The sequence below is a fragment of the Eutrigla gurnardus genome (genome assembly GCF_963514095.1).
Source record: "Eutrigla gurnardus genome assembly, chromosome: 6".
In the NCBI taxonomy this organism is placed as follows: Eukaryota; Metazoa; Chordata; class Actinopteri; order Perciformes; family Triglidae; genus Eutrigla; species Eutrigla gurnardus.
Genome location: NC_139920.1, coordinates 25,685,113 through 25,709,918, shown reverse-complemented (window position 1 = coordinate 25,709,918; position 24,806 = coordinate 25,685,113). Strand labels below are relative to the sequence as shown.

Here is a 24,806-nt window from a genome sequence, read left to right as displayed (position 1 = left end):
ATGCTGCTTTATTAGGGCAGAAAACGATTTGATGAGATGTTAGTTGTTTCATTCAGCCGGGACACTGAAATCAGATGTTTTTAAAACAATGAATAATTCATATCTCCATATTTGGTAGCCTGCACGCTGGGAACATGTTTCCTTATTTTCAGCACATAATTATTGTATTGTCAAGATTTTGTGAACAGCTTTTGTTAGGACAACTACGTCCTAAAAAAAAATAATAATAATAATAATAGGCTCCATAACTGTCCACTGCAGTTTGCTGCCAAATAATAAAATCTATTCCTAGAAAAATAAGCCAGTTTTGCGAAAGTTGACACAAAACAACACAGCAGGCGGGCCAGGACTGTAAACCAATACAAACTGACAGTGTGCCAAGTGGAAGATATCCTCAACACTGTTGGCTCACACCATACCTGCACATATGGCACAGGAGAAACATTCAGCCTTTTTCATTTGCCATTCAGAAAAAACAACTAAAAACAAATGTTTAGAGCTTTCCATTATCCTCCCTAGTGGTGTGAATGCTGCTCCGCTGCCGTTGTCTCTGCAATAGATGTTCTTCATTTATACTGACTGAGACCAAGCTACAGAGTGGGGTGCAGATGGCTTTTGGGAATTTATTAGCAGCATTAGAATTTCAAGGGGACTCTTCCCTCCAGGCAAGGCAAATGTCGTTTGTGACGTGATCAGCTGAGGAAATCAGTGGAAGCAATGCCTAATTCATTTTTCTGGCAAGTGGGAATGTGAAAAGGCCCTAATAAGATCCAGCTAAAAGGCTCCCGGTGCGCTCCACGTGCAGCCTGAAAAGGAAGCATCCCCGAGTCTACAAAATGCACAAACCGAGTGTGATGGAACAGCATATTTGTTTCTCTCTGGTCAGCAAATTTAATTGCAAGAGGGTGAGATGAAATGTGTGGTCTCCTGTGACAGCTATGATTCTGCTACATCTGTGCATCATAAAATGATTAATAGTGTACAATATAATCTTCTGGCTCTCGGTTAAAATGTGAAGTGAGTGAATGTCTCAGGCTGTTGCTGTCGAGATGAAAAGGATGACAATGGGCTGGCAAAATTAATTTGACCTTTCATGTAATCAATTTTTTACTATTATGTAATGTGTCCTTGGCAATTATCAGACAAAGTCTACAGACTTTTCTTCCCATGAGGGGCTGCGGGTGGCAGATGGAGGGCGGGGCAGTTTGTTGGAGGGTACGTTTTTTTGTATAGGGAAGGTCATATTTAATTCTAGATGCCTGCTTACACTGTATGCTTTCTATACTAGATACAGTATCTATGCTAGCACTGCTACTGACTAAAAACCTTCTACACTATAGCTGCAGTTGGCAATGGGTGGTAATGCAGCTGGCTTTGAACAAACAGGAACATCAGGAATATTGATGTATAAAAACAAGCTAATAAGAATAGTACTTAAAGAGATTTGTGTTATATTTATTACATTATAACAGAGTAATGTTACCCCAATATGACTTAAATTACAATAATAAACTTAAAAAGCTGCCCTGTGTTATTTTCTCATAAAAAAACAATGTCTAATGTCACTAAGTTGAATTCGTGTTTACTTGCTAGTAACTTTCTTCCCCATCTTTGCTGAAGCATTACTACACTTGCTTTGCCATCACATATAGATCAGTGGACAGGAATGTGTTTCTTGTCTTTCATCAGTATGAAGCTTCACAGATCAGCTGACAACATGAAGGCTATCTGCAGTTTATGACTCATCTCTCTCGCTCTTGTTGCGATTCCAACACGCGTATAGCTCCGACCAGCACAACCTGATTTACCTCACATCGGTCAGCTGCCCAGTAGACACGCACATCCATCTGCCATACACTGTACATAATTCATAATAATATGGTCTGTGTAAAGTACTTGATAAGTACGGCTGTGGACGACCATGCTCATCACCGTCTACAGTCAACCCTCTACATCGTGCGGTGACCCTCTTTTCATTGCCATAGTCTTGTGGAAATGTCTCCCGTCGATGTGTTGTTACCGTAGACAGCCCCACACAGTATGTCCATCATCATGAAGGTAAAGTCTTTTCTGTAAGATGCCCTGGATGGGGGCAAAACGCACTGAGTTGTCCAACTGTCCTGACACAAGTCATTGTTGATTTCACTGTTGTAGGGGAAAGACTCTAGGGCTGCAGATAAGACTGTTGCCATGGTCCTGAAGGAGATACCAAGTAAGGCGTCATCAGAAGGGAAGCCCCTCCTCACAGTGACTACCAAGGTGGGCAGAACCATTTCAGAAACCCCCTCCCTCCCCCCCTTGCCTCCAAGTGGAACGTCCTCCTGTTTGGTCATACTGAACTATAGCAAAGCTTTGAGTGTCCTATAATTGACCTCCACTGTCTACTAACTCATTACTTAAGCCTTTTGACTGCTGTGTCTATTAAAAGAACAACAAATGTTTGATTTCCAGCTGCTCTATGGGGTATAAAACCCTCCTACAACATCCCTACATTCACACAAAGAGCGATCAATGATCTTATGATTTATAGACGCAGCCTCAAATTGCTGCGATTATCCACATTACAGTTTATCTTTTCAAATTAGCCTCGAAAGATTCATGGTGCTTCTAGTTAACATTTATTGTGCATTTAGTATGTTAGGGGGGGGGGATTAACCATGCAGAGGGTCACACACATTTCCTCTCTCATTCATAATCAGGACAGGAAAAAAAAAACTCCCTCGTGAACTTTTTTACACCTCATAAGCAGCTAATCCTCAGCACAAACAGCGTGTGAATGCATTTTCCAAAAAAATGCGATGCCACGCGGCATAGCATTGAGCTATTGATTGAGCTCCCTGTGTCCAAAACACTGCAGCGAATGAATGTACCCGCTGCTGAGCTTGTCACTTCTCCTTTGCTTTTTAAATGTTGTAGCTAGATGGAGTCGGTGCTCCAGGTGCCTCTATGAGTTTTCTTGCTCTGTGCTTAATTGCTTTTTGTACAGTGTGTGCGTGTGTGTGCGTGTGTGTGTCTGTGTGTGTGCTCGCTGCTGCTGTGTGTGTCCTCTTGTATATCTGTCTGTGTTCAATGACCTGTAGCATGCTTTATACTTGTTTGATATACTAATACAATGTCTGGTTTTGATAAGCTGTCACACGACTGAGATAATGCCTCCAAATGGAGGGGATTTAATTACGCCTCTGCATTTTTTTGCTGAGAGAAGGAAGTTACCGGGTTCACGCTGAGTTCACAACAAGATTTTTTTTTATTCCTCTATATTTTTTAAAGATATATTTAGTTCATTTTGTTGAATGTGTAGGTCAAGAGTTGTCATAATTGAAGTGACTGTAGAGAAAATGACAGGAAAACAACTTCCCTTTTCACAATCGATTCCAAGATGCTGCAGCGCGACAGAAGTCAATAATCAGCTGTTTAGAGCAAATATCAATATCCTCATGATCCTTCCGAGGACCCGGTGACAGGATCAACTGAGGAAAATAAAAACACACAGACAGCACAGTAGTGATTGAACCATTATCCAGCTTGTGAAGGTTTTCAGCGAGTGGCAGCAAGGCAGCGTCCCAGGAAATATCATATGGTTCACGGGAATTACAGTAATGAGTTTTCATTATCGAACAATGGTCTGGTCGAAATAAACACACCAAGACCTGCTTGTGCGCTGATGAGCTAGCACAGCTGTGCAGACGGAGAAACAAACCAACTCTTAATACCCGAGAGAGATGACCTGCTCCCCAAAGTCAAGATCTCTGACATTTACTAGCCATAGACGACACTGAGCAATAAGATATGAGTGTGAAATAAAATTGTTGTTCACGTTATGTCATACTAACCATAATCTACTCATAATTGAGCTAGTTTCACAACAGCTAGTTTAATGACAGTCCAGTCGTACGGTCATAAAATAGGACAGACAACATGGTGAAGGAAATGCACTGGTGGATGAAAACAATCATTGATAAATCTGATCATTTATCTTGATGTGAATTTTAGGTCATACTGCCTGGCCCTAACAATGACATATGGTAAGATATTTTTAAAATACAGTAGAACAGCAAAGTCAATTGAAAATCATTGTACCTCCAATTAAATGATTTAGAAACAAAGAAAAAACACCTCTTTTATGACCGATGATGATGCATTTTTTATTAAAAAAAAAGCTATTATCACTTTGAATTATGTTTTCAGGCTTGGTCCTGATTTGCTATAGTCCGTTTCACACTGCTGGTATTGCAGCTCATAGAACACAGTCATAGTCTATTGGTAATTATCACAGATAATATTCAACCAATAAATTTCAATTCGATTTGACCAAAAACGTAATTGATCTCCACACATATGGGCCTAAATGTAATTCATGAGTATAAAGTTTAAGAGCTAGAGAATGTCCAGTAGGCGTTGAGAATGCATCGTGGGAAAATAAATATATAACTCATATATTAAAGAAGTTATTGACCTACAGTTTCAAGCTGATCATTTGATGTCACAAACCATGATTGCTGCAGTGCTCTCCGGCGGCTGAGGCTGCAGTTCGAGAGGCACCACGACCCAGCCTGATGTCACTTAGCAAGTGAGAGAGGTTAAGTGACAGGTTGTGGCTCCTCGCGCCTCATGTCATGTCAAGTCAAGTCAAGTGTATTTGTAAAGCCCAATATCACATAGGATGTCTCATTGGGCTTCACAGAGTCAGGGGTCTCAGCTCAGTCAAATCTCCCTCAGAAGATCAGGGAAACGTCAAAGGAAGAAGAATGAAACCAAACATCATACATAAACCCAACTATTTATACATAGCAACAACAACTATGACAGCTTCTCATTTCTTTATGCCACTGAAGAGGACTCCAGGTGGTAAAATAAAATAGTGTGTGAATATGTTTTCAAAGAGTAAATGTGCTGCTGACTGTGAAGTCACTCAATGTGTACATCTTATTTCTCTAAGCCCGACTTCAAAAAGCTATTAAAACATCTGAAGGAGTCACACTGTTGAAATAGGAGACATGTTCCTACAAAACAATAAACGGACACTGTCGTGTGAGTAAATACCACATCGTTCTGCTGCCATAAATACTTACAAGAGTACCAAATGTGTATTAATCTGCTGCTAAAAATAGTCCACAATCACTGCACTATTTCCTTCTGCTGTTTTAGGAAAAAAAAATAGATTTGTGACCTGTTTTTCAAGATTTGCATCTTCAGTAGGAATTAATCGGCTTGTGGCTGAGTGCCACAGACGGGGCAGGGAAATTGAAAAGTATTAAGAGACAGACTATGGCTTGGTTGGTTTTCGTCTCTTCATAGCGTTTGGAGAATAATTACACAACAGCAGAACATTCTTAGTCTTAGCTATAATTCTTCACAATCATGAAACAAATTGAATACCCAAATATCTGAACTTCAGCATGCAGGCCAGTGGCAGTACATGGAAACAACCTGCCGCAGTGAACATTTACAAAAGATACATATCAGAATCAGGAAAATAAAATGTAGCGTTTGAAACGACTGATCCTGACAAGGAAGATGTGATATCATTCCTGATCACAGCATATTTTCTAAACTACACACACCGAAAGATGTTGGGTGTTGTAATTATGTCTCAAGACAACCTTCCCAAACACAGCCCTAAGCCGCTTCACTCTAGCCTCTGCTTTGATATCTTCTATCCACCTTTCCCTTTATGTAGTGTTTTACGTCCTCTCCACCTCCTCCCGTCCTCACCTCGACCTCCCCGCCTTCAAAGCCCTGACAAGTTTAACTGCTACACGGTTCCCTCAACAGCAACATCTGAGAGATCTCTTGGAGTCTAGCCCAAGCGGCACAATTAGCTCAGGTTTTCCCATTACATAATTTCTACATTACTCCTTCACGCAAACAGTGGCAAATTAATTTGCATAGGACAGGAGCAAAAAAGTAACAGTATAACAGAAGGGGAGTAAAGGAGGGAAAAATGCAGATGGGGGAAACAGTAACCTCTCTGTAGTGAAAGCACCGGGCCAACAGCTCAGAAAGCCGCTCGCTTGAATAATTGGCGTTTGTATGCTACCTGCTGGCAAAGTGCTCGACACATCTCCCCAGATGAATGCAGTAGACCTTCTGTCCCCATTTTCTGGATGATTAGAAGAGGAAAATGCAAAGGTCTCCTCGTTTCACAACCATTATTTAAAATTGGCCCCCATAGCAATCACGGGAGGTGCTTTGAAAAAACATCCATGATTATATAATGTGCGGTTGAAGATAGTAGTGTCCTCCATCAGGAGACTGCCAATGGTGATGTTTGGCAAAATTTAATCAGACTTTTGCCATTAATAGAGTCATGACATTATGGCTCCGTGTAATACAGTAGTCAGTCCGTCCGCTACTTGGATACAGCTGCGATTTATGCTAAATGCCAATGTCATTATGCCAACATGCTCACAATGACAATGTAAACATGCCAATGTTTAACATGTATTATGTTTGCCGTGGTCACCATCTCAGTTTAACATGTTGCCATGCTGACGTTAATTAGCTGAGGCGTTCATTAGGGAATCTTTTGGATTGCCATTTTGAACATGAAGATAGTATTCCACCTAAAAGTGGGAATACATTTGATTAAAAGGCAGTACAGGAAAAGTCATGGCAGACCATGGTGACCGACCGGCATCGCCGTCCCTCGAACTGCTTTGGTGGCAAAAAAAACGTTACAATACGTGCCAAAAACGTATAATCCTATCGAGATGCATCACACAGTCTGTAAAGCAGCTGCTTCCTGTACCAGAGATCCTGTTTCTATAGTCGTCACGGAGTCAATCAAAGGCCAAGCTGGTTGCATTTCATCACAAATTATGTTCTCATTTCACAACCAAACACCATGTCGTATTTTCGCTGAATTTGCCGACGCTGCCAACTCTCAGCAGTGAACATGACTCAGCAGGGGCTCCAAGCCAGGATTGTGTCAACGTCTCTCATTATTCTCGAAAAAACTCCAGACATTTTCATGAATTAAATGTATTACTACGAGATTGGGGGTATGCTATAAACGTCCATCCCAGTTCTGTTGACAGTGCTGACCTTCAGTCAGTCAATCAGTGCAAACGTCTTTAGGGAAAAGCCTCTGCCTGCATGCAGAAAACATTTTTATTGCTCAACGAAATAGGAGTGTAGAAATGCAAGGTCATCTACCATTTGGGGAGTTTTCACACAGACTACCGGGGTTTAACAGCCCATCTCTGTTTACTGCAAACACTATATCTATACAGTTCAGCTGGCATTTATGTTGAATGGACCAGTCAGCTGAGAAGCTGTTTGAATGGAGCCATATTTCATTTGTTGAATTCTGAAAAAAACCCAGAAAAATGTCTTTATAGCACCCTAAAAACAGCACAAAACTGAATGAAATCTTTATTATCTATAGTATATAATATATCACAGTAGATTTCCATGACATTAAACATTATCGCTCTGTGTAATACAGTAGTGTAGTCATTTGCATTTGATATCATTGATATATATAAGTAGATAAGAAACCTTAATAACCTAATACTTCGTTCTTATTAAATCATAATTCTTGGACTAACCGAGGGAAAGACAGAAAATTGTCATGTTGGAGAAGTTTGGATAGTTTGCTTAATAAATGACTAACTAATAAAACTAATGATCAGAATTGTTCCGACTAATCGATTCACCGTGTCTGCTTCAATTGTCAACAAGCATCAGATCTCCCACAACAACACAAACCAGATCTGATTTATGAAATATGACATTTAAAACACTCCAAAAAATAAAATAAAAAAGAAGCCAGCAGCCTACACATAACACTGGGAGCTGGACCCCTATATCCCCCTTTCAAAAACAACAACAGAAACGCACACACACGCAGGCTAAAACGGATAAAGTGTTTTGAGGTGGTAATAACAATAGCAGGGCAGATGAATGCTGCCGTTTTTATTTTTTCTGACTGACGAGCAGAGTTTCTCTCTCCCTCCTCTCGCTGCAAGGGTCAGTTTATTCATTTCTACATGTTTTTACTTAATTTCACATTCCCGAAAGCAGACCGTAAATCTCTAAATATATTCAACCTTAAAAACCGAGTCTACCCTGGTTTACTCTCAAAACATTTGTCCAAGATTGAGGGGGAACTGCACGGCCAGCAGCCACTGAGGGTGAAATCAGGTTACTTCGCACTGTGAGACTTCCCAAAGCTTTATTCTGACACCACAACAGCACAAATTCTAATTACCTTTGCAGGGTCAGCGTTCTTGCAGCGCAGCACAAACTCTCGCTCGACAAAATAACAACCACTCTCTGGATATTATTTGTGTACTTTTTTTCAAAAAGCTTTCTGTTTGCGACAAAAGTTTTGCCTTTCCTTTGTGCAGCAAATATTGAATCTTATTCCAGTTTATCATCATCATCATCATCTTATACATTTCATTTATCTCTTTGTCAGACATCATTATTTACTGACAGGTGAAGACAAATGTCTATTGTTTAAGCAGATCCACCTCATCATGAATTGTAATTGTTGTCTCTTACTGTGGCTTAAGCCTGGTCCTCTTTAACAGCTTAAAAATGTACTCAAAATATGATGGTTATAATATGCAGTGTTTGTTTAGAGGTGTTGATTTTACTTCTTGGTCATTTTGGAGGCTGTATTATGAGAATCTATTGACTGGTGTTTGTATTATTGTGTCCACTCATCTATATCAATGAGGGTACATTCTGTAGGCTAAATAACAGAAACAACTGAGTATTCATGTGCCAAACAGAAAAGCATATGAAACATTATAATAAGGAAGAAAATTATATTTATAATAATTATATAAATTATATCATTTTTCCACAAACAGCAGTTTGGTCTGCGGGACTGAGGGCATTAAAGCCAACAAATACACACTTTCACATCGAGCATGGCAGCTTGTGTGTTGCTGATTCCATGATTTGTAATTGAACTATGAGCTCCTTCATTAAAATGCTGCTTGCGAACACGGCCTGGAGAGCTACAATAGCAAATGTCATGTTTCCCCGCTGCCAGCATTATATACACGCTTGAAACAGGCCGACATAAATGGTGGCAGCTTACCCTTTCTGAAGAGCCAACGCTGGTTTTCACCTCCAAATTATGAAGCAGTGGTTTGTAAATTGTGACCAGCTGCACCTGGAGTATCGAGGCTTCGGGGCACCAATAATGAATTGGATATAACCTTTTCTGCAGCTGAACTGGCATGCCTAGAAATTGGTGCATCACGGGCAGCTGACTAGCATTTTCATGGTTTGGAAAGTGAAAAATTAATGTTTGGGATGCATGCAGCAGGGTTCTTTCAGTTAAGCTCATTAGCAGTGGTTCCCTCAATGACTACAGGACTCATTCACCAAAGTAACCCTGGTCATTTTTCTATAGTAAGCTGATTTCTTAAATAAAGTGTAAATGAGAGACCCAGTTTCCTTAATTGTGTACCCTTTACCTGGGTTTTTAAAAGTTTTTTATAGTTTTTTATATATATATATATATATATATATATATATATCTGCATGACAGACTTAAAACAAGCAACACTAACAGCCATGCTAAAGGATACAAAATGTTTCTTCTTGTATCTAAAAAGTAGAATCTTTAATATTAAATGTTCTACACGCCTATGATCCACTCACACGGTTGTGTACTTATCGTGCCCAATTAGACCCCTTCTGAAAGTGCAGTCACAGCAGATTTCACTCCCCATTCAGTCAAGTGTCCACTTCCAGTCACTAATTAAACATTATCCCACCTGAATGCAATTGGACAGAAATTAAAACAAGCAGCAGACAACTGTGTTGTTACTTCAGTCAACACCTATAAAAATAGAAAGCCATCTAAAATGTATTATTATTAAATAGCATTTGGTTTTAGCTGCAAATTTAGGCAACATCAGCTATCTTTAAAACAAATCCCATACTCATGCAGCAGTACCACCATATTCCAGTGTTCAAAACTAGCCTCATATGTAAGCTAGGGATCAAGAGCAGCCACTGGACTCACCATGACTCAAAATACACATGTACATGATTGAAAGTGGTCTCTCTTACATGTCAAGCTTCTTCACATGAGCATTAACCCGAGTGCAAATTCTGTACGACAAGCTGCAACATCCCCAACATGTGAGTGGATCAACACACACACACATACGCACTTGAATCACTTCAGTGTATCTATGTCAAGATGCTGTGAATAAATGATGCACTTCAAAAAGGGCACAGATGTGCGATGTCTTCCTAAAAAGACAGCGTTATGACTGGAAATCTCACGGGGAAAAAAAGCAGGACAACTCAGAGAGAGCAGCACTAGGTGCAGTTAAATGGTATTTACCTGCCAAAACAGGTTCGGTACACAGGAGATCAACCAGGTAATAAGGCAAAGAAAGTCGACAAAGAGCAGCCCGAAACAAAGTCAGGAAACAACAGGAGTGCGAACAATGGAACCGATGGGAGTTAGAGATGAACTGGCACAGAGACAGGGAAACGCACTGACTAAATACACTGGGGAGGTGAAGATAATCAGGCAGAGGTGAAACCAATCGAGGGTGAAGTAGACAATCATACAGGCAAGGAAGACACAAGGGCAGGAAGTGAAGTATCTGAAACGGAGCGGAGAGGTGAGTGACACAAAATAAGACCGGAAATAATAAACGCAGAAGGAGCAGGATGAGACACGGCGCACCAACGTATTGAAACGCTTTTGTGTCAGGGATGTGTCAGTATAGGGACAGTGGTGTCATCTGTACCATGGCCAAAAGGACTGAACTTCATTAAATGTTTACATGGGGACTCTTGCATGATGGGAGGAGACTGAACCGTCTTGTCTGTTTGCCCTTACAGCTGGTGAGTGAGCAACAAGAGAGCCGCCCGCTTTTAAGTCCCTCCATCGACGATTTCCTCTGCGAGACCAAGTGTGATGGAGTTTCCCGCCCAGTGACTTCCAACACAGCCGGTACAGTACAGTAAACTTCCTGCCTGCAAAACAGTCTAACAGACGACGTGAAGACATACGCAGATGACTACCCAGTATTACAAGTGATCTGCTGTTTTGACGGTCCCTTTAAAACCAGGCCCCATATTTAAATTATAGAATACAAATGTACCATTTCCCTGCAGTACAGAGGAGGATCTCCGATACTATGCTGTGGTTGTTAACGTGTGAGGGACTTGAATGACACATTTGAAACCGCCTCCTGTCAACAAGTTGTCAACCATGGAAACAACTCTAAACAGATGAGTTTGTTTTGCAACAGATAATGCATGTCTGCCTGCACAATAATTCACCGTTTTATCTGAAGTCTTCTTCTTTTTTTGGGAAGTTTGAAAGTCACTACAGCCCAATATAGTGTAAATGAGCAGAGGTATATCGTATGAATCATAACTCGAGATCAAGATCAATGATAATAGCCTATTAAGTACTACACCACACCCACTACTATTTAAAGCAGTGGCCCAAGTTAAATGTAATGTATTGTCATTGTACAATGTGCACAACAAATGGTATCTGTAGTGCCATTTGCTACATAACAAAATACACACAAAAAACAATTATACAGTGAAGGGTGGAAGATGAATTTAGGAGTCGCTCCGATGTCTGGTGGTATGGCAAAACCAGATTTCTCTTGTAGCTTAATCTATCTGAACATTAACTATTTACATGAGGGCAGCATCAGAAGAGTGTGAAATTTATGTTCACTTAGTACATTATGTGTACTGCAAATTATATAATTATGACAACCTTTACATCCTTCCAATGATGATCTAAAATGTAGTCTAACTATGGATTATATTGTAGATGTATAAGACATTTAAAATAATTCCCTTTACATGAAATCCTCAGTGCCAAGTAGTTATGAAAACTTGAGTTTTCTGATTTCCTCCCACAGTCTAAAGACATGCAGGTGAAGAGGACTTCAGGTGTGATTGTCTGTTTTCACACTGTGATGAACTTGCACTGAACAACACTAGACAGAAATTAGCAAGCAAAGGAAATCAATAATGAACGATAATTACTAGCTCAGATATGCTAATCCACATGAGACCTACACCATGTTGTGCTCTCTCTTGCAAGTTTTTATTTTTGTCAGATTCTGGAGTTTGATAACTATTTTTGCCAGATGATGGAACTTTAAAACCCCCATCATAAATGATACATCGGTTTCATGGGTATCTGAGGTTTAGAAACACACTTGTCAAGTGAATGTCCTTTTAAATGTTTAATTTAAGTGAGAAAATTAGAGCCATCTCCAAACTTACTTCAATAACAGTGCTGTGTGCTTACTTAGAGACATCACTGCTGATTTACAGACACAGATTGAAAGTCATTCATGGAAAGAGCCTCTCATCGAAACTCCCTCACTGTATAGAATCCCCCTTTTCCTCAATCTTTGTTTTGTCAGCACTTTGCTCCAGCATGCTGGTTCAATAATCACCAGAATACTCTAAAGACATAATTGTTCTCACCTTTGAATTCACTTTACCCCGATTGATTGCTTGGGATTTCATTGATCAATCTCTTCTCTAAAAACATATCATATGCTTAATGTACAATTTTGAAATCTAAATATTGCCACCACAAGCAACTTGTTTCAGCATCCACTGAAAATATCCTATTAATGAGGAAACCCTGTGTAATTGTCTTCCAAACCTCATAACCTCAAAGTAGATTCAAGGATGCCCAAACATTTTTGTTTCTTATTGGTGTTAAACTCTTCAGGCATCCTTCCCCACGAGTGTGTCTCCTCTGACTAATTGTACTTGTCACCTAAAAAGGCACAATGCACGGAGGAAAAAGCATGCTCCCTAATTACGCGGAGATTTCCGTCAACAAATGCTCTCAGTTGGTTGTCATGAAACAGCAGCACACCAATTATGCAGTCATGTGTCTGTAGTTTTGAGCTCGCGTTGCACAGAGGACACAGTCAGGGTTCTCGGAAATAAGGGAGAAAACTTTGTAGGTTCCTCAAATAACCATTGCATAAAAAAGGCATAAAGACTGGGGTTATGGACCTCTTAACTGAATCTGTCTTCACGGCAACATTTGCCATCCCTTCTGTTTGGTTCACAGTGTTTTTCACTGACTTTTACAGAACATAAACAAGGATGCTGTCTGAAAGTTACAACACACAACCTGCCGCAGGAAATACCTATTGTTGACTATGACAAGTCAAACTGCTAACATAAAATATTAATATAATCATCATTGAGTATAAGAAATTGATTTATAATAAAATAAATCTAGTGCATACAAAAAGCCTCCTGAAGAAGAAAGTAAGAAACATCCCACTATTACAGGAGGATTTTAATTTATCACAATAATTACTGAAACCTTTTTTACTGAAACCTGGGTGACGTCTCAGAATTGTAACACTGTCAGCGTCTAGGCTCATAAAGCTGGACGATAGCGCAGACAAAGGTTTAGCCCCTTGACAGAAGGCTCTGTCCTTCTTTGCCGCTCTAACAACCTGCGATTGAATTACTTAATTGACCGACTGGAGCTCCTCACGGGGCTGCCTCATCCTTATCAGACTGTGCAGTGGCCTGTAGTATATTTAGATTCTCTGAAAAGAGCAGCAGTAAGTTTTTCAGATGTCCACCCAGGGGGGCAATGCCATGACAGCTTAAGTAACCTTGACAGCTCGACTTGCAGTGTCAGAAAATGTGTAGATCAAAACCATGCTTCATGCAGCACAATAAGTGAAACCGAAGAGAAAAGAAAAGTTCAAATTATAACACATGCTTGAAGAATCTAAACCACAGTAGTAGTAGACTGAACAACTAGAATAGCACTTTGTGATATGCCTCCATGAACCAGTAGTTTACATCTATAATTACATCCTTAATTCCTTCAAAATCGTTCCACAAACAGACAAATAAACCCTTGGCAGTATGTATTCAAAACCGCTTCCGTACTTACAGTTTGTGTCACCTGGACGCATTTTGCACACTCACAAAGGTGAACACAATAACTAGCCACAAGCGTTAGCGGCTGGTAAACTAAACTACCGTCATGTCCTTCACAGTTCTGTCTTCAACACTGGACCTGCTGGATCTCAGTGAACCTGGCGAGAGGAGAAGCAGCAAGGACAAAAGGAGTCCCCTGTCGTCCAGGGGCAACAGCCAGAAGAACAATCCTCACAGGAAAAAGACAGATGAGACGGAGCTAATCCAGGTGGAGGTTGAACAGACAGGACAAAGCATGAGGACCCCAGAGAGGACGTCAATAGACTCAGGTAGAGATGCATTGAATCTTTTAGAAGACGCTCCTAATATGCAATTTATGGGCAAAAGATGAGATTTGCACTGATCTATGCGCTGCCAATCAAAACCAGACAGTTTTCAGCTGATCGTCATATTATTCTTTACGTCAGCACAGGCAGGTACATTAGTGGGAGGAACCACAGAGGAACAGACTTAAAAAACATTTGGAACACTTATAATATTTTCCTTCATTCCCCCATGAACTGTGCTCAAAGTAATCACAATAAGAGCACAGAGCTAGACAGCTAACATAAACAAAGGTTGCATTGACCTGCATGATGCGTTCAAGCTCTACTGTGTTCACATTAAATATTTTTAAAAGTATTTTTGGGGCGAGAAACTTGAATGCAGTTGTTTGACAACCATTGCACTGCAATACAAAATATATATTAGAGAGGGAATTAAAAATCAAGATGTATCATTTTCAATGTGGTCATCAATAAAGACACTGCTCTTTCAATTATGCTCATTTGATGTGATGTATTGTACTGTACAGCAGGCACCACCGAAGGTCCGCCTCTCCATGGTGTGACAAACAGCTGAGCTCCGAAAACATGGCGATTGAAAAAAACCTAAACCTTATACACTCAAAAGCAGTTTGCAGCCACATGGTGTTGTTCAGCTGTCATCTTTCAGCCAGCTGATGTGTTAGAGCTGTCGGTACCTGCTGTGTGACATCAGTGAGTGTGAGGGACCAAGCAGTTAGGCAAGAAGAGTAATAAACAAGGGCATTTATACTGAAAAATAATCATTACAACAAAATGAAGATAAAGTGAGGTCAAACAAACAGACCGAACTTAAGCTCTGAACATAACCAACTCAAAAATACAGCTGACCTCCTATAAGACAAAGGGGACTTATATACTGGCTGATCAGACCAGGTTTGACAAACGGGGAGATTAACAATAAAACTAGTACATAAACTACAAATAACAAAAAAACAACAAAACATTTATTCCCAAAAGAAATATAATCTTACTTAACATTAACCAACTGAATAAACTTAATATAATATAAATCAGAAGTCAAATATCTTGGGAGATGGGCGATACAGATGCAGCTATTTGTAGGTGAATAAATGCTACCACTCCTGTAGCTTGCTCGTCACTTGCTGATTAAATTGAAGGGGGGGGGGGGGGGGGTTAGCCAAACTAGGAACCCGGTTCTTAAGGTGCACTGGCTTTTAAGGTGGAACAGCTATTCTCATTTTAATGAGCAGATGTCTCCAGGAATACATTTTGCCACGATGACTCACAGAGAAACGCACAAAGTGAGAACAATACCAGCGTCGCTGTCACGGCTAGTAAAACTGAAAGGCTATCGATGCACACAGTCTCCTGCTTTATCTTGCTAGCGACCGGCTCACCAAGTTCCTCAAAAGCTCTAAATCTCCCACCACCCCTCTACATACTCCCAACAACTCCGACTCCCATCATCCCCTGTGGAACAGACCATGCACACATTCAAGATAGACCAAAGAAGGATCAAGCCAATTTACTGTAATGAAAGGGATCATCTTAAAAGACATTAAGAGGAAATGGCCAATTACTTTCCTATTTGCCAGTTGAAAAGGTTAAAGTATTCAATGAGAGCTAATTATGCAGACTGGGCAAACTACAGTGCGGTGAATAATTCATGGCAGTGAGATTGATTATAAAAACAGGCGTCATTTACAAAGACTTTTTCCTGTCAGAATCCTGAGCAGATGTGTTTTTTTCTTTAGACACCCACAGCACTAATTGTCAGCCAGGTTTTAACATGCCATCCTATCAGAAAGACTCCATTAGCGGTTGTTATCTAGTGTCAAAAGGTTTGCTTTTTGACTAATGGAAAACATAACAAATTCATTTTTTTAATTAGTGGTATTGATGAATGATAACATGGAAATGTACTTTTTTTTTCTTTTTCACAAAGCTAAAAACACATTAGCATTTGTCCAATTTAACAGATGACTATTCTTTCAAACTTTTCAACTTACTATTCATCTGAACATTAAGAGCAGTGTTTCACAAGCTCTTTTTCTGGGGACCCACTTTATAAAATGACAAATTATAGGCATCCAATTCATAATAGTTTTTGTTTACAAATTGTGAGAGGTGAGTTTTAAACCAGTCATTTCGAAGAGACAAAAACATTTGATGAATCACAACCTGACTTTATGCATGTATTACTGAAAATATATACTCATGTAGCATACTTAATAAATGAGACCAAATAAATGTATTTGGGCACAAGCTCTTGTTTTTTGTCCAATACGAACAATCAGGGTCCCTCATGTGGCTCAAAGGTGTACTGCACATATACATGTTAAATGAAAGACTTTGAAATTCCTTAAATGTATTTGACCACCCAAATAAAACCTTCTGCAACTCCTTTGAGAGTTCAGTTATTCATTTGATCCAAAGCGGAGGTCTTTTTTGATGCAACAAATTAACTTATTTGCCTCTAAATTTAGTCAATTTGTGTTTTTTTTTGACTGTCACCAGTTACCATTTGTTCGCCGTTGGATAAATGGGAAGATCTGAACCCCAACCCTGAGAGGAACGGCAACAGAAAATGGAAGATGGAGAGACGGCGTTCTTCTAAAAATTCATCCAATGAGTTTCTGTGGTAGGTATATTTGGCTGCAGCGGGAAGAAAGGCTCTAAAAACAAACGTACGTTATCTGCCGAGCACAACACAACAAAACTGGTTTATAGGTGTACAAAAAATAATAATAAAATATGCCACAGTGCAAATGTGCATACATTTGACACACTGTATTTCCTAAAAGTATCATAAAATGTTTAAACCACCACTTTTTCTTTCTACTTTAGGTCTATAGACTGTAAAACCCAATTAGAGCCGACGAACAAGAACTCCTTGGAGGGAAACACCAAAGTGGAGCCAGAGACTGCTTTAGCATCTCAAGTAAGTGCTCAGTATGACAGAAGCAGATAGTCATCATCATTATTATTGAATGTGCTGTCTGCACTTGAAATCAACATCCTTTTGATGTGGAAAAATCCTCAAACATATTGTTCCGTTTGATGGCTAAAGCCTCATCACAACTTCACAAAAATTGGATTTAACTTGTTAATTAGGCAACTGCATGTCAATGCATGATAATGTAGCTTTTATATTACAGTTTGTTTCTAATGAGACACCCTGTTGAGTAATTGTTGACCCATAATTTTGTCCTAACTTACAATTCTTCCATTTCAGCTCAACAGGCAGTATATTAGTGGAAGACATGTAAGCCTCCCTATGCATCCTTTCATATGATATTGAAAGACTTATACATTTGCACCGGAAAAAAAAGCATCACCCTATCTCATAAAATTTGACTTAAAAGCCAAAAATGAGATTATTGAAACCAAAAAAAAGCAACCTTGAGGAAATCCAGATACAGAGTTGGCCTTGAGATTATTCCTTTGTGGTGCTATAAGGTCCAAATGTCAAGCGCTTTCCTCCTGAGTTGATGTCTCTCTGTAGGTCTGCATAACAGGTCTCATTTCCAGATGCCATTATTAGATTAATAGCCTATAAATTATTCAGCAGCCTTACACTGAGCCCATTAGTGTTGATCTCACCAAGCCATAGCTAAACATACATCACCTTTTTAAGCATTCTGATAAATAATAGATTTGGGATTAAAAGATAACTGTCTGAGATGGAGGGGAGTTACAAACGCACTAGATTTGTTTCGTTTGGGAGTTACACAACAGCTGACAGAGTGTTAAGTGTGGTTTTGGTTTCCTACTTTGCAGGTATTACTAGGGATGCACTGATCAATCAGCTGCTGATTGAATCCGGACAGATTCAGCTGATCGGCCATGACCGGGGATCGGCCAAACAGTCTCATATTTAACATAACATGTGTGTTAAGACATAAGTTCACAATATGTCAAAACTGTACAACAAAAACAAGGCATGAAAGGTTGAGCTGAAAACCCTTTGGAGCAACTAACCTAATTAGACAACTATTATATTATAATTCACCCCCATGAACGTTGCTCAGAGGAACTTCAGTGACAGGCTCATCTGACGAGAGCAAACGATGAAACGATGAGGTTGCATTCACTTTACATGGTGCGTACAAACTCCTTTATTAGTAAAAAAATATATTGGCCAAAGGTAAATTATAACGCTATGATGATAAATGTAATCTTGCAAATGTAGTTGGCGAGGACCTTGAATATATAAAGTTTTCAAAGCAATATAAAAAGCAATATAAAATGGAGTTATGGCCCTTTTAGATCCAAACACAAGCTCTAAGCAGCTTATAATACATCATTAAAACTAGTAATGCCAAGACTTCTTTTTTTACGAAGCAACTATTTAAGTAAAATTACAATCATTTATTTTCCATTCATTTGAAATGCTTGTTTTCTGCAATAACAAAGTAAAATGCATTTGAATTTAATGACATTTTTACACTGACTTTGAGTATTAATTAGATCGTTCTGGGACAATGTTGAACATCTGGAGCCTTGTTGTCAACTATAGTTTTTTATTTCATTCTTTTAATCAGAATTAGCTGCATATTCTCTGTTATTAAACTACAGCTGGACTTGAAATTAGTTCTCAGGATATTTACATTAAGTACAACCAGAATGACCACAAAGCAACCAAATGTCAAATGTTTTGTAAATAGTGCTTTTAGGTGGATTTTTCCTTTAACAAAGAGCATACTGCAGTTTCTGCATGCAACACCAAAAAGCAGTGTAAAGTGGAGAGTTTATTTTTCACAATGCATCCATTTTTGTTCCTATAAATAAAAACATTGTTATCTATAATAAATGGCTGAAGCAATTACTTCTTAGTCCATTAATACTGAGATTAAGTAACCTCAATTAATCTTGCATTATGGCAGAGACAGGAATTGTTACAGGTACTGGCTGGCTCTTTCTGGGGGAAGGCACTGACATGGAGCGATTAATTCCTCAGTCTCTGTAATTTGCTAGTCCTGGAATCCGTACAGTCACTGCTATTTACAGAAAATCTAGCGCCATATCACATCAGAGCATGAGTCATGTGTTATCATGTAAAATACACAGCACTCTCAAAACGCAAAACCACATGTAATTGGTCAATTTCCAATTTCACAGCAGAGCACGGCTTTACACGCAAGTTTGTAACCGAGACGGTGTCAGCGCAAATGCATGTGCGGGTCCACGGGAAAGTGGATAGGGTGGGGGGGGGGACGTGAAATTGCAAGAGGCTGGATGAGAAGCATGGCATTCAGATGAGTGGGGGGGATGCTGACAATAGTGAATCTGCTGGCCTCCCAAAGCATGTCAGAGGGTTTGTCGAGGCAGGGATATTTACCCGTCCCTGAGAAAGTAGAGACGGCTGACCCTGCACACTCTCCCTGCCTGTCGCTCCCTCTGGCTGACTGGGTATGTGTGCGATGTGGTGTGCTGATATGTGTGTGTGTGTGTGTGCGTGTGCGCGTGCGTGTGTGTGCGCGTGTCTCGCTTGTGATGTGCCGCGTGAACGCCAGTGCATATGCATAATGGGTTTTGTTTGCGCATATATGTTTATATTGTGAAACAAGTGTGTGTGTGTATGTGTGTGACAGGCTCGTCTTAGCAAGGAGCAGCGGTGGGGCAGCGCCCTCCTGTCCAGACATCAGTCCCTGGAGGAGGAGTTTGAGCGAGCGAAGGCTGCTGTTGAGGTAAGCAAAGTGCTGCTTAGCACACCTCACATCTGTCACCTGTCAAGAGAGAGGCCATCTCCAACGCTTACTTTTTGGCCAGAACTTCAGTTTGAAACTGAAATGAGCCTGCTAAACAACTAGCCCACAGCCTGCCCTGCCTCGTTATACCACTTGTACCCCAAGAGGGGATAGAGAGTCACTGTAGTGTCCAGTCTGCCCCGAGGGCTGGTCACATTGAGGGTACAGGGTCCGTATACAATTTCATAAATTGCTTATCAGATTAAATCCAAAGTGGCAGAAAGGAGAAAATGCCTGGACGCCTCGTCTCCAGGAGGAGGGCGGGTGGAGGCTCCAAGACATGGCCTTCAGTTAGTAGTGAGTGTAAAGTTGTAGCAACTAGCATTTAGGGGCTCAAACCTCTGCGGCGTGAGAAACAGCAGGCTGGCGATGGTCTAAACTGTGCAATTACAGCAATGGAAAGTTTGGGCAGCCCCCGGGGATTAGACCCCCAGCAGTGGGGTTTGCACTGACTGCTACAGCTCAGCTTAACCCTCTTCCCTGCAAAAGTAGTCATAGGCTGGTGGGGGGGGATGAACATTTTTTAGTTGTTTTCTCCTTTCTGCCACTTTGGATTTAATCCAAAAAACAAACAGGCATAGAGTCGACACAATGCCCAATACAGAGGTGAAATGCTGCAACGCATTTCTTTGGAGCATCTTACACAAGGCACCTTTAATACGTTTTCACAGGGAAGTTGATGCTCAAAGCATTGTCCTTTGATTGGGTTTTTGGAAGCATCAGGATCTACTAGGGATTCATGGATAAAGGTACTGCTTAAAACAGATGACTTGGAGATCTAAGCAGCAAGTTACTAAATCCCAAGCAACTCTCATTATAGATTGCCCTTCAGACCTAACCACTGAGCCCTCATTTATGAAGCCTTTTTCTTAAATCTAAGTATAGTGTCTGAAAACACTTCAGAACGTCACGTTTATCTGGTTGAGTCTCCCCTTTGCTGGTGTGCCAAGCTGAAATTGACCGTGGACAGGGCTGGAAGAATAGTTTACAACTTTATGAAAAGTTTTCTTAGAAATATTTAAAGATAGGCAATGATGTTGGAAATGTGATACTGGGTTTACAGAAGCTGCACTTTATTGCATATGTAGCCTCATCATCGTTCCAGCAATTTGAATATATGTACTGGAGGTCCTGTGGAGCTGATTTAGACTATTCCAGCTCCTTTTATCTCCTTGTGATCACTATTGTGTTTCATTCAATGAATTTGCCCCTGTGGTGGTAGCTGACAGTGTAATAGTCCATGCTAAATTCACATACACTCGAGTTCACGGGGTGCTTGACCCAGAGAAATATTCACAACTGTAAGCTGGTGAACAATAGGAAGGTAAATGTCATTTTACGGCCAGGCATATCAGGTACCACATGGGACGGCGAAGTTACAGTCATTTGATACGCCTTAATTCTTCTCAGGAATGTAACGACACACCCCCTGTGTTGATGAGTAGTGAAGTATGCAGGGATGTCAGGGGATGTGATGGAGTTTACCATAATGGCAGCATGGAAAATTATCTAAACTGCATAGATCAAGTTTTTATAGCTTTTCCCTCTTCAATGTCATCTACATTCAGTTGATTGACTGAGATAGACAGAAATTAATTTCCATTCACACTCCTATATTCTCTTTCAGCTGAAAGGTTACGTCACATCGGCCCAACAACAACTACCTGAGTGCCTAAAAATATAGAGTGACTCTACAGGAGTTTAAATAACCAGGAAAGTTAGTTTTTTTTATCTTGCAATAAAACCACCCTACCACTTAAAGAACATCTCCTTTCCCAGAAAATGGGGGTGAACTCTGCACCATTCAGTTACTTCAGCTGTACAGCTACAGTAGTCTGTTGCACACTGAACTATGTGTAATAGTCAATAAATAATAGAGCAGGGGCAGGATGACTGTGAGAAAGTGAGAGCAGCAGCTGCAGAGGAGTGGACCGCCCGCACGGGGACCCCCTTCCCAAACTAAGCTGTGATGTCACATCTTGTATAAGCTGTGCGAGACAAACTCAGAAATAATTGCACAGTTCGAGTACAAGCGTCAGCCTGAGGGCAGGTGGGTGATGACATCCGGAGAATCTCCTGGACAAGAATCTGAGCGTGGAGCATCGACCGGTAACAGTATCCCACAGCTTCGATCGAGCGGCCTGAGTGCTGGCCTCCACTCGAGAAAAGCTCTGATGCAATTGGCCCGGCCATTTTGGCTTCAACTGCCAATGTCTGTGCACACAATCAGATCATTTCCATTTAAGTAGCTGTGCATATGCATGCTCTTTTATACTTATAAAGATATGGGGAATGCTCAAATGGCAAAGAGAACATCAAATCAGCACACCGCCTCTCTGTCAATACATTCAATTAGACAAAAGCAGCCAAATGGGAGAAAATTAGCACCCCGAGCGGGAGAAGACAAGGAATGAGACTCCCAATTATCATCCATTTTACAAAGTTGGCACTGATAAGAAACGGTCTGCTGAAGAGTAAAATGACAGCATGCAATGAGAGGAAACTTGGCGTTTGAATCCATTTACAAAGAGGCTGATAAAGAGATATTTTCTAAGTAGGCAAGTGACTGTTCATGTCACATGAGGATACCATCAATTACTCTGAGCTGAAGACAGTACTATTATGAAACAGAGCATCGCTGGAAGGGTAACTTGAGGGGACAATGTTTTGTCTGTGAGGCGTGAGAAAACGCTTCAGCAGTGGCCGTAAAGATGAGATGAAGGTCACTGTGTGGCCTCTTGTTTGATTAAAAACAGCTTCACTGTTATCTCGCACAATACTGGGCTGAGGCAGTTCTGCTTTGGTGAGAGATTGCAGAGGTTGTTGCCTAAACGTTTGAGATTAGGGCTTGTGATGTCAGAGGTTTAGTCCAGACCTGCTGGGAAAATGTCACTGGCAGAAATAAATGAGCAATGCTTTCACCTCCTTCAACAACGTGCATCATTGTGTCCTTAAGAAGATCATGATCCTCCACATGTTTGCAGTGGTGCTGCCAATATGACAATGAGGGTCGACAAGGCATTCAACCCAGCAATGGGAAGTCAAATGTGACTTCTGAGGAAAAAATGATTTGGTCGGACGTGCATACAGGGCTGTTTTAACAAAAAGTAAAACACTGTTTGTTTGTGTCACAATTATTCTATACGTTATCACAGACATCCATATTGTGTGTAATCGCATTATCTGCCAAAATTGCATTGGTGGCAGTGGTATTGTATTCTTCTCTGAGTGACATTATCAGGACTCCAGCTTCCTATTTTTGACTCAGTGACCAAGGACTTGGCCTACGCAGCAGAGCAGTGGGTGGCTCATTAACATTAAAAGGCCTTGCTCTGGTGATGAGCAGAGCTCTTTTTTCATGGGCTGCTCAGTGTCACCGTTAAATAATGGGACTTTTTGTGCTTTGTTTCCTGCAAAGGTTGAGTATCACGTTAACACAACTCAAATTGACGTAAACAGATGAGGTTAGTGTCCATTTGAGAAATATTCACACATATATGGAGACTTAATATAAGGTCAAATATTTTAGATCTCAATATAGTATCTTTTTTTTTGCAGCAGCATTACTCCAGGAATTAAACATTCTTGGTAAATGAAAGTCCTGGCATTAGCAGTTCTAATAATTTATTATAGGCTGCTTATATTGTAAAGAGGTCGTAACTCACTCTCGACTCGAGTCCATTTCATATTGCTGTAAAGGCATCTTCAAACACAGTTTTTTATTCAAGCCTCCATAAACACTCCATTTTACAAGATTAAATTTGAACGCATCATGATAACAATTTAACTAACCTTCGTCCGATGCTCATTTTTACTGAATACAGCTTGAAAGCAACATAATGTAACTCAGTGGAACATCAGTTAACATTAGTTGTTATTTAGCCAAGCAGGTAGCAGAACTCAACACGCCCTCCTCCTCCCGATTTCAACACAGAGATAATAAATAAACCCTTAATTCATTTTTGCTTTGATGATTTTTAGCAATCGAGACACTTAAGTTTCTTGTGGAATCATTTCGGCCCTAACTAGACACTAATTGAATACTAGAGGCAACATATTAATATACATTTTCTTAAAGAGGGAGACCTTTGCCATGTTTATCCATGTTGTCAATAATGTACTCATTAAGTTACTAATGAATCCCCCACCTGCCCTCGGTTAATTTCCAAACACTGCTGACACATTTGGCAGATTTAATCCATTTCACGTAACTATTCAGAGCTGCTGAAATTAAGAGCCGCAGCTTTGGGTTCGCTCCGGTGGTACACAGGATATAAATTACTTCTCTGCATCTTTGTCTTGTTGCACATAATTAAACTGCCAATGCCGGTGTAAAAAAAACACCCTCGCGGCATTATTAAAATATGACTTGATTTCTTGTAAATGAAAACCGTGTATGTATATTTAATACATTTTAATACTGCGAGCAATTCCGTGTCATCCGTGGTGCAATTAGAGGGCGAGCAAGTTACATAACAGATGCTATTTCACACAAATCAACCGTCTATGAGATGCAAATAACAAGACGATGGTCTAAGGCACAGTGCAAATACAGGCCCGCAAAACAACAAGGAATAATGAAAACAAAATTGTAGCCTGCGTTATGTTGACAAGCGTAATGGCTTTAGCATAAGAACCATTAACGAGGACACGAAGCTGAAGACTCCAGAGGAGCTGGGGTGTGCAGTGATTTTGCCGCGGGGTTGACAGTTGGTCTCATAACATCTACACACATCCATTCCAAAAGAACGGTGATGGAAAGTTCAAGGCTATGTCATTTTTCCATGTACTGGAAGTAAAAGTACAAGCCTGACGCATTTGTACTTTATTTGGATGT

At 40.3% G+C, this 24,806-nt stretch overlaps 1 protein-coding gene across 3 annotated transcripts in view; it reads left to right on the top strand.

The window, feature by feature from the left end:
* Nucleotides 1–24,806, top strand: part of pex5la (peroxisomal biogenesis factor 5-like a) — a 73,505-nt gene that overhangs the window by 31,030 nt on the left and 17,669 nt on the right. Inside the window, exons 2-8 of one of the 3 annotated variants that reach the window (XM_084010941.1) lie at nucleotides 2,155–2,259; nucleotides 10,831–10,942; nucleotides 14,013–14,222; nucleotides 16,737–16,860; nucleotides 17,067–17,160; nucleotides 17,455–17,484; nucleotides 19,814–19,909. In XM_084010941.1, coding sequence (XP_083867067.1) covers nucleotides 2,155–2,259; nucleotides 10,831–10,942; nucleotides 14,013–14,222; nucleotides 16,737–16,860; nucleotides 17,067–17,160; nucleotides 17,455–17,484; nucleotides 19,814–19,909 — 771 coding nt within the window. The remainder of the gene's footprint in view (nucleotides 1–2,154; nucleotides 2,260–10,830; nucleotides 10,943–14,012; nucleotides 14,223–16,736; nucleotides 16,861–17,066; nucleotides 17,161–17,454; nucleotides 17,485–19,813; nucleotides 19,910–24,806) is intronic. The other 2 variants (XM_084010943.1, XM_084010942.1) reach the window with 2 other exon arrangements.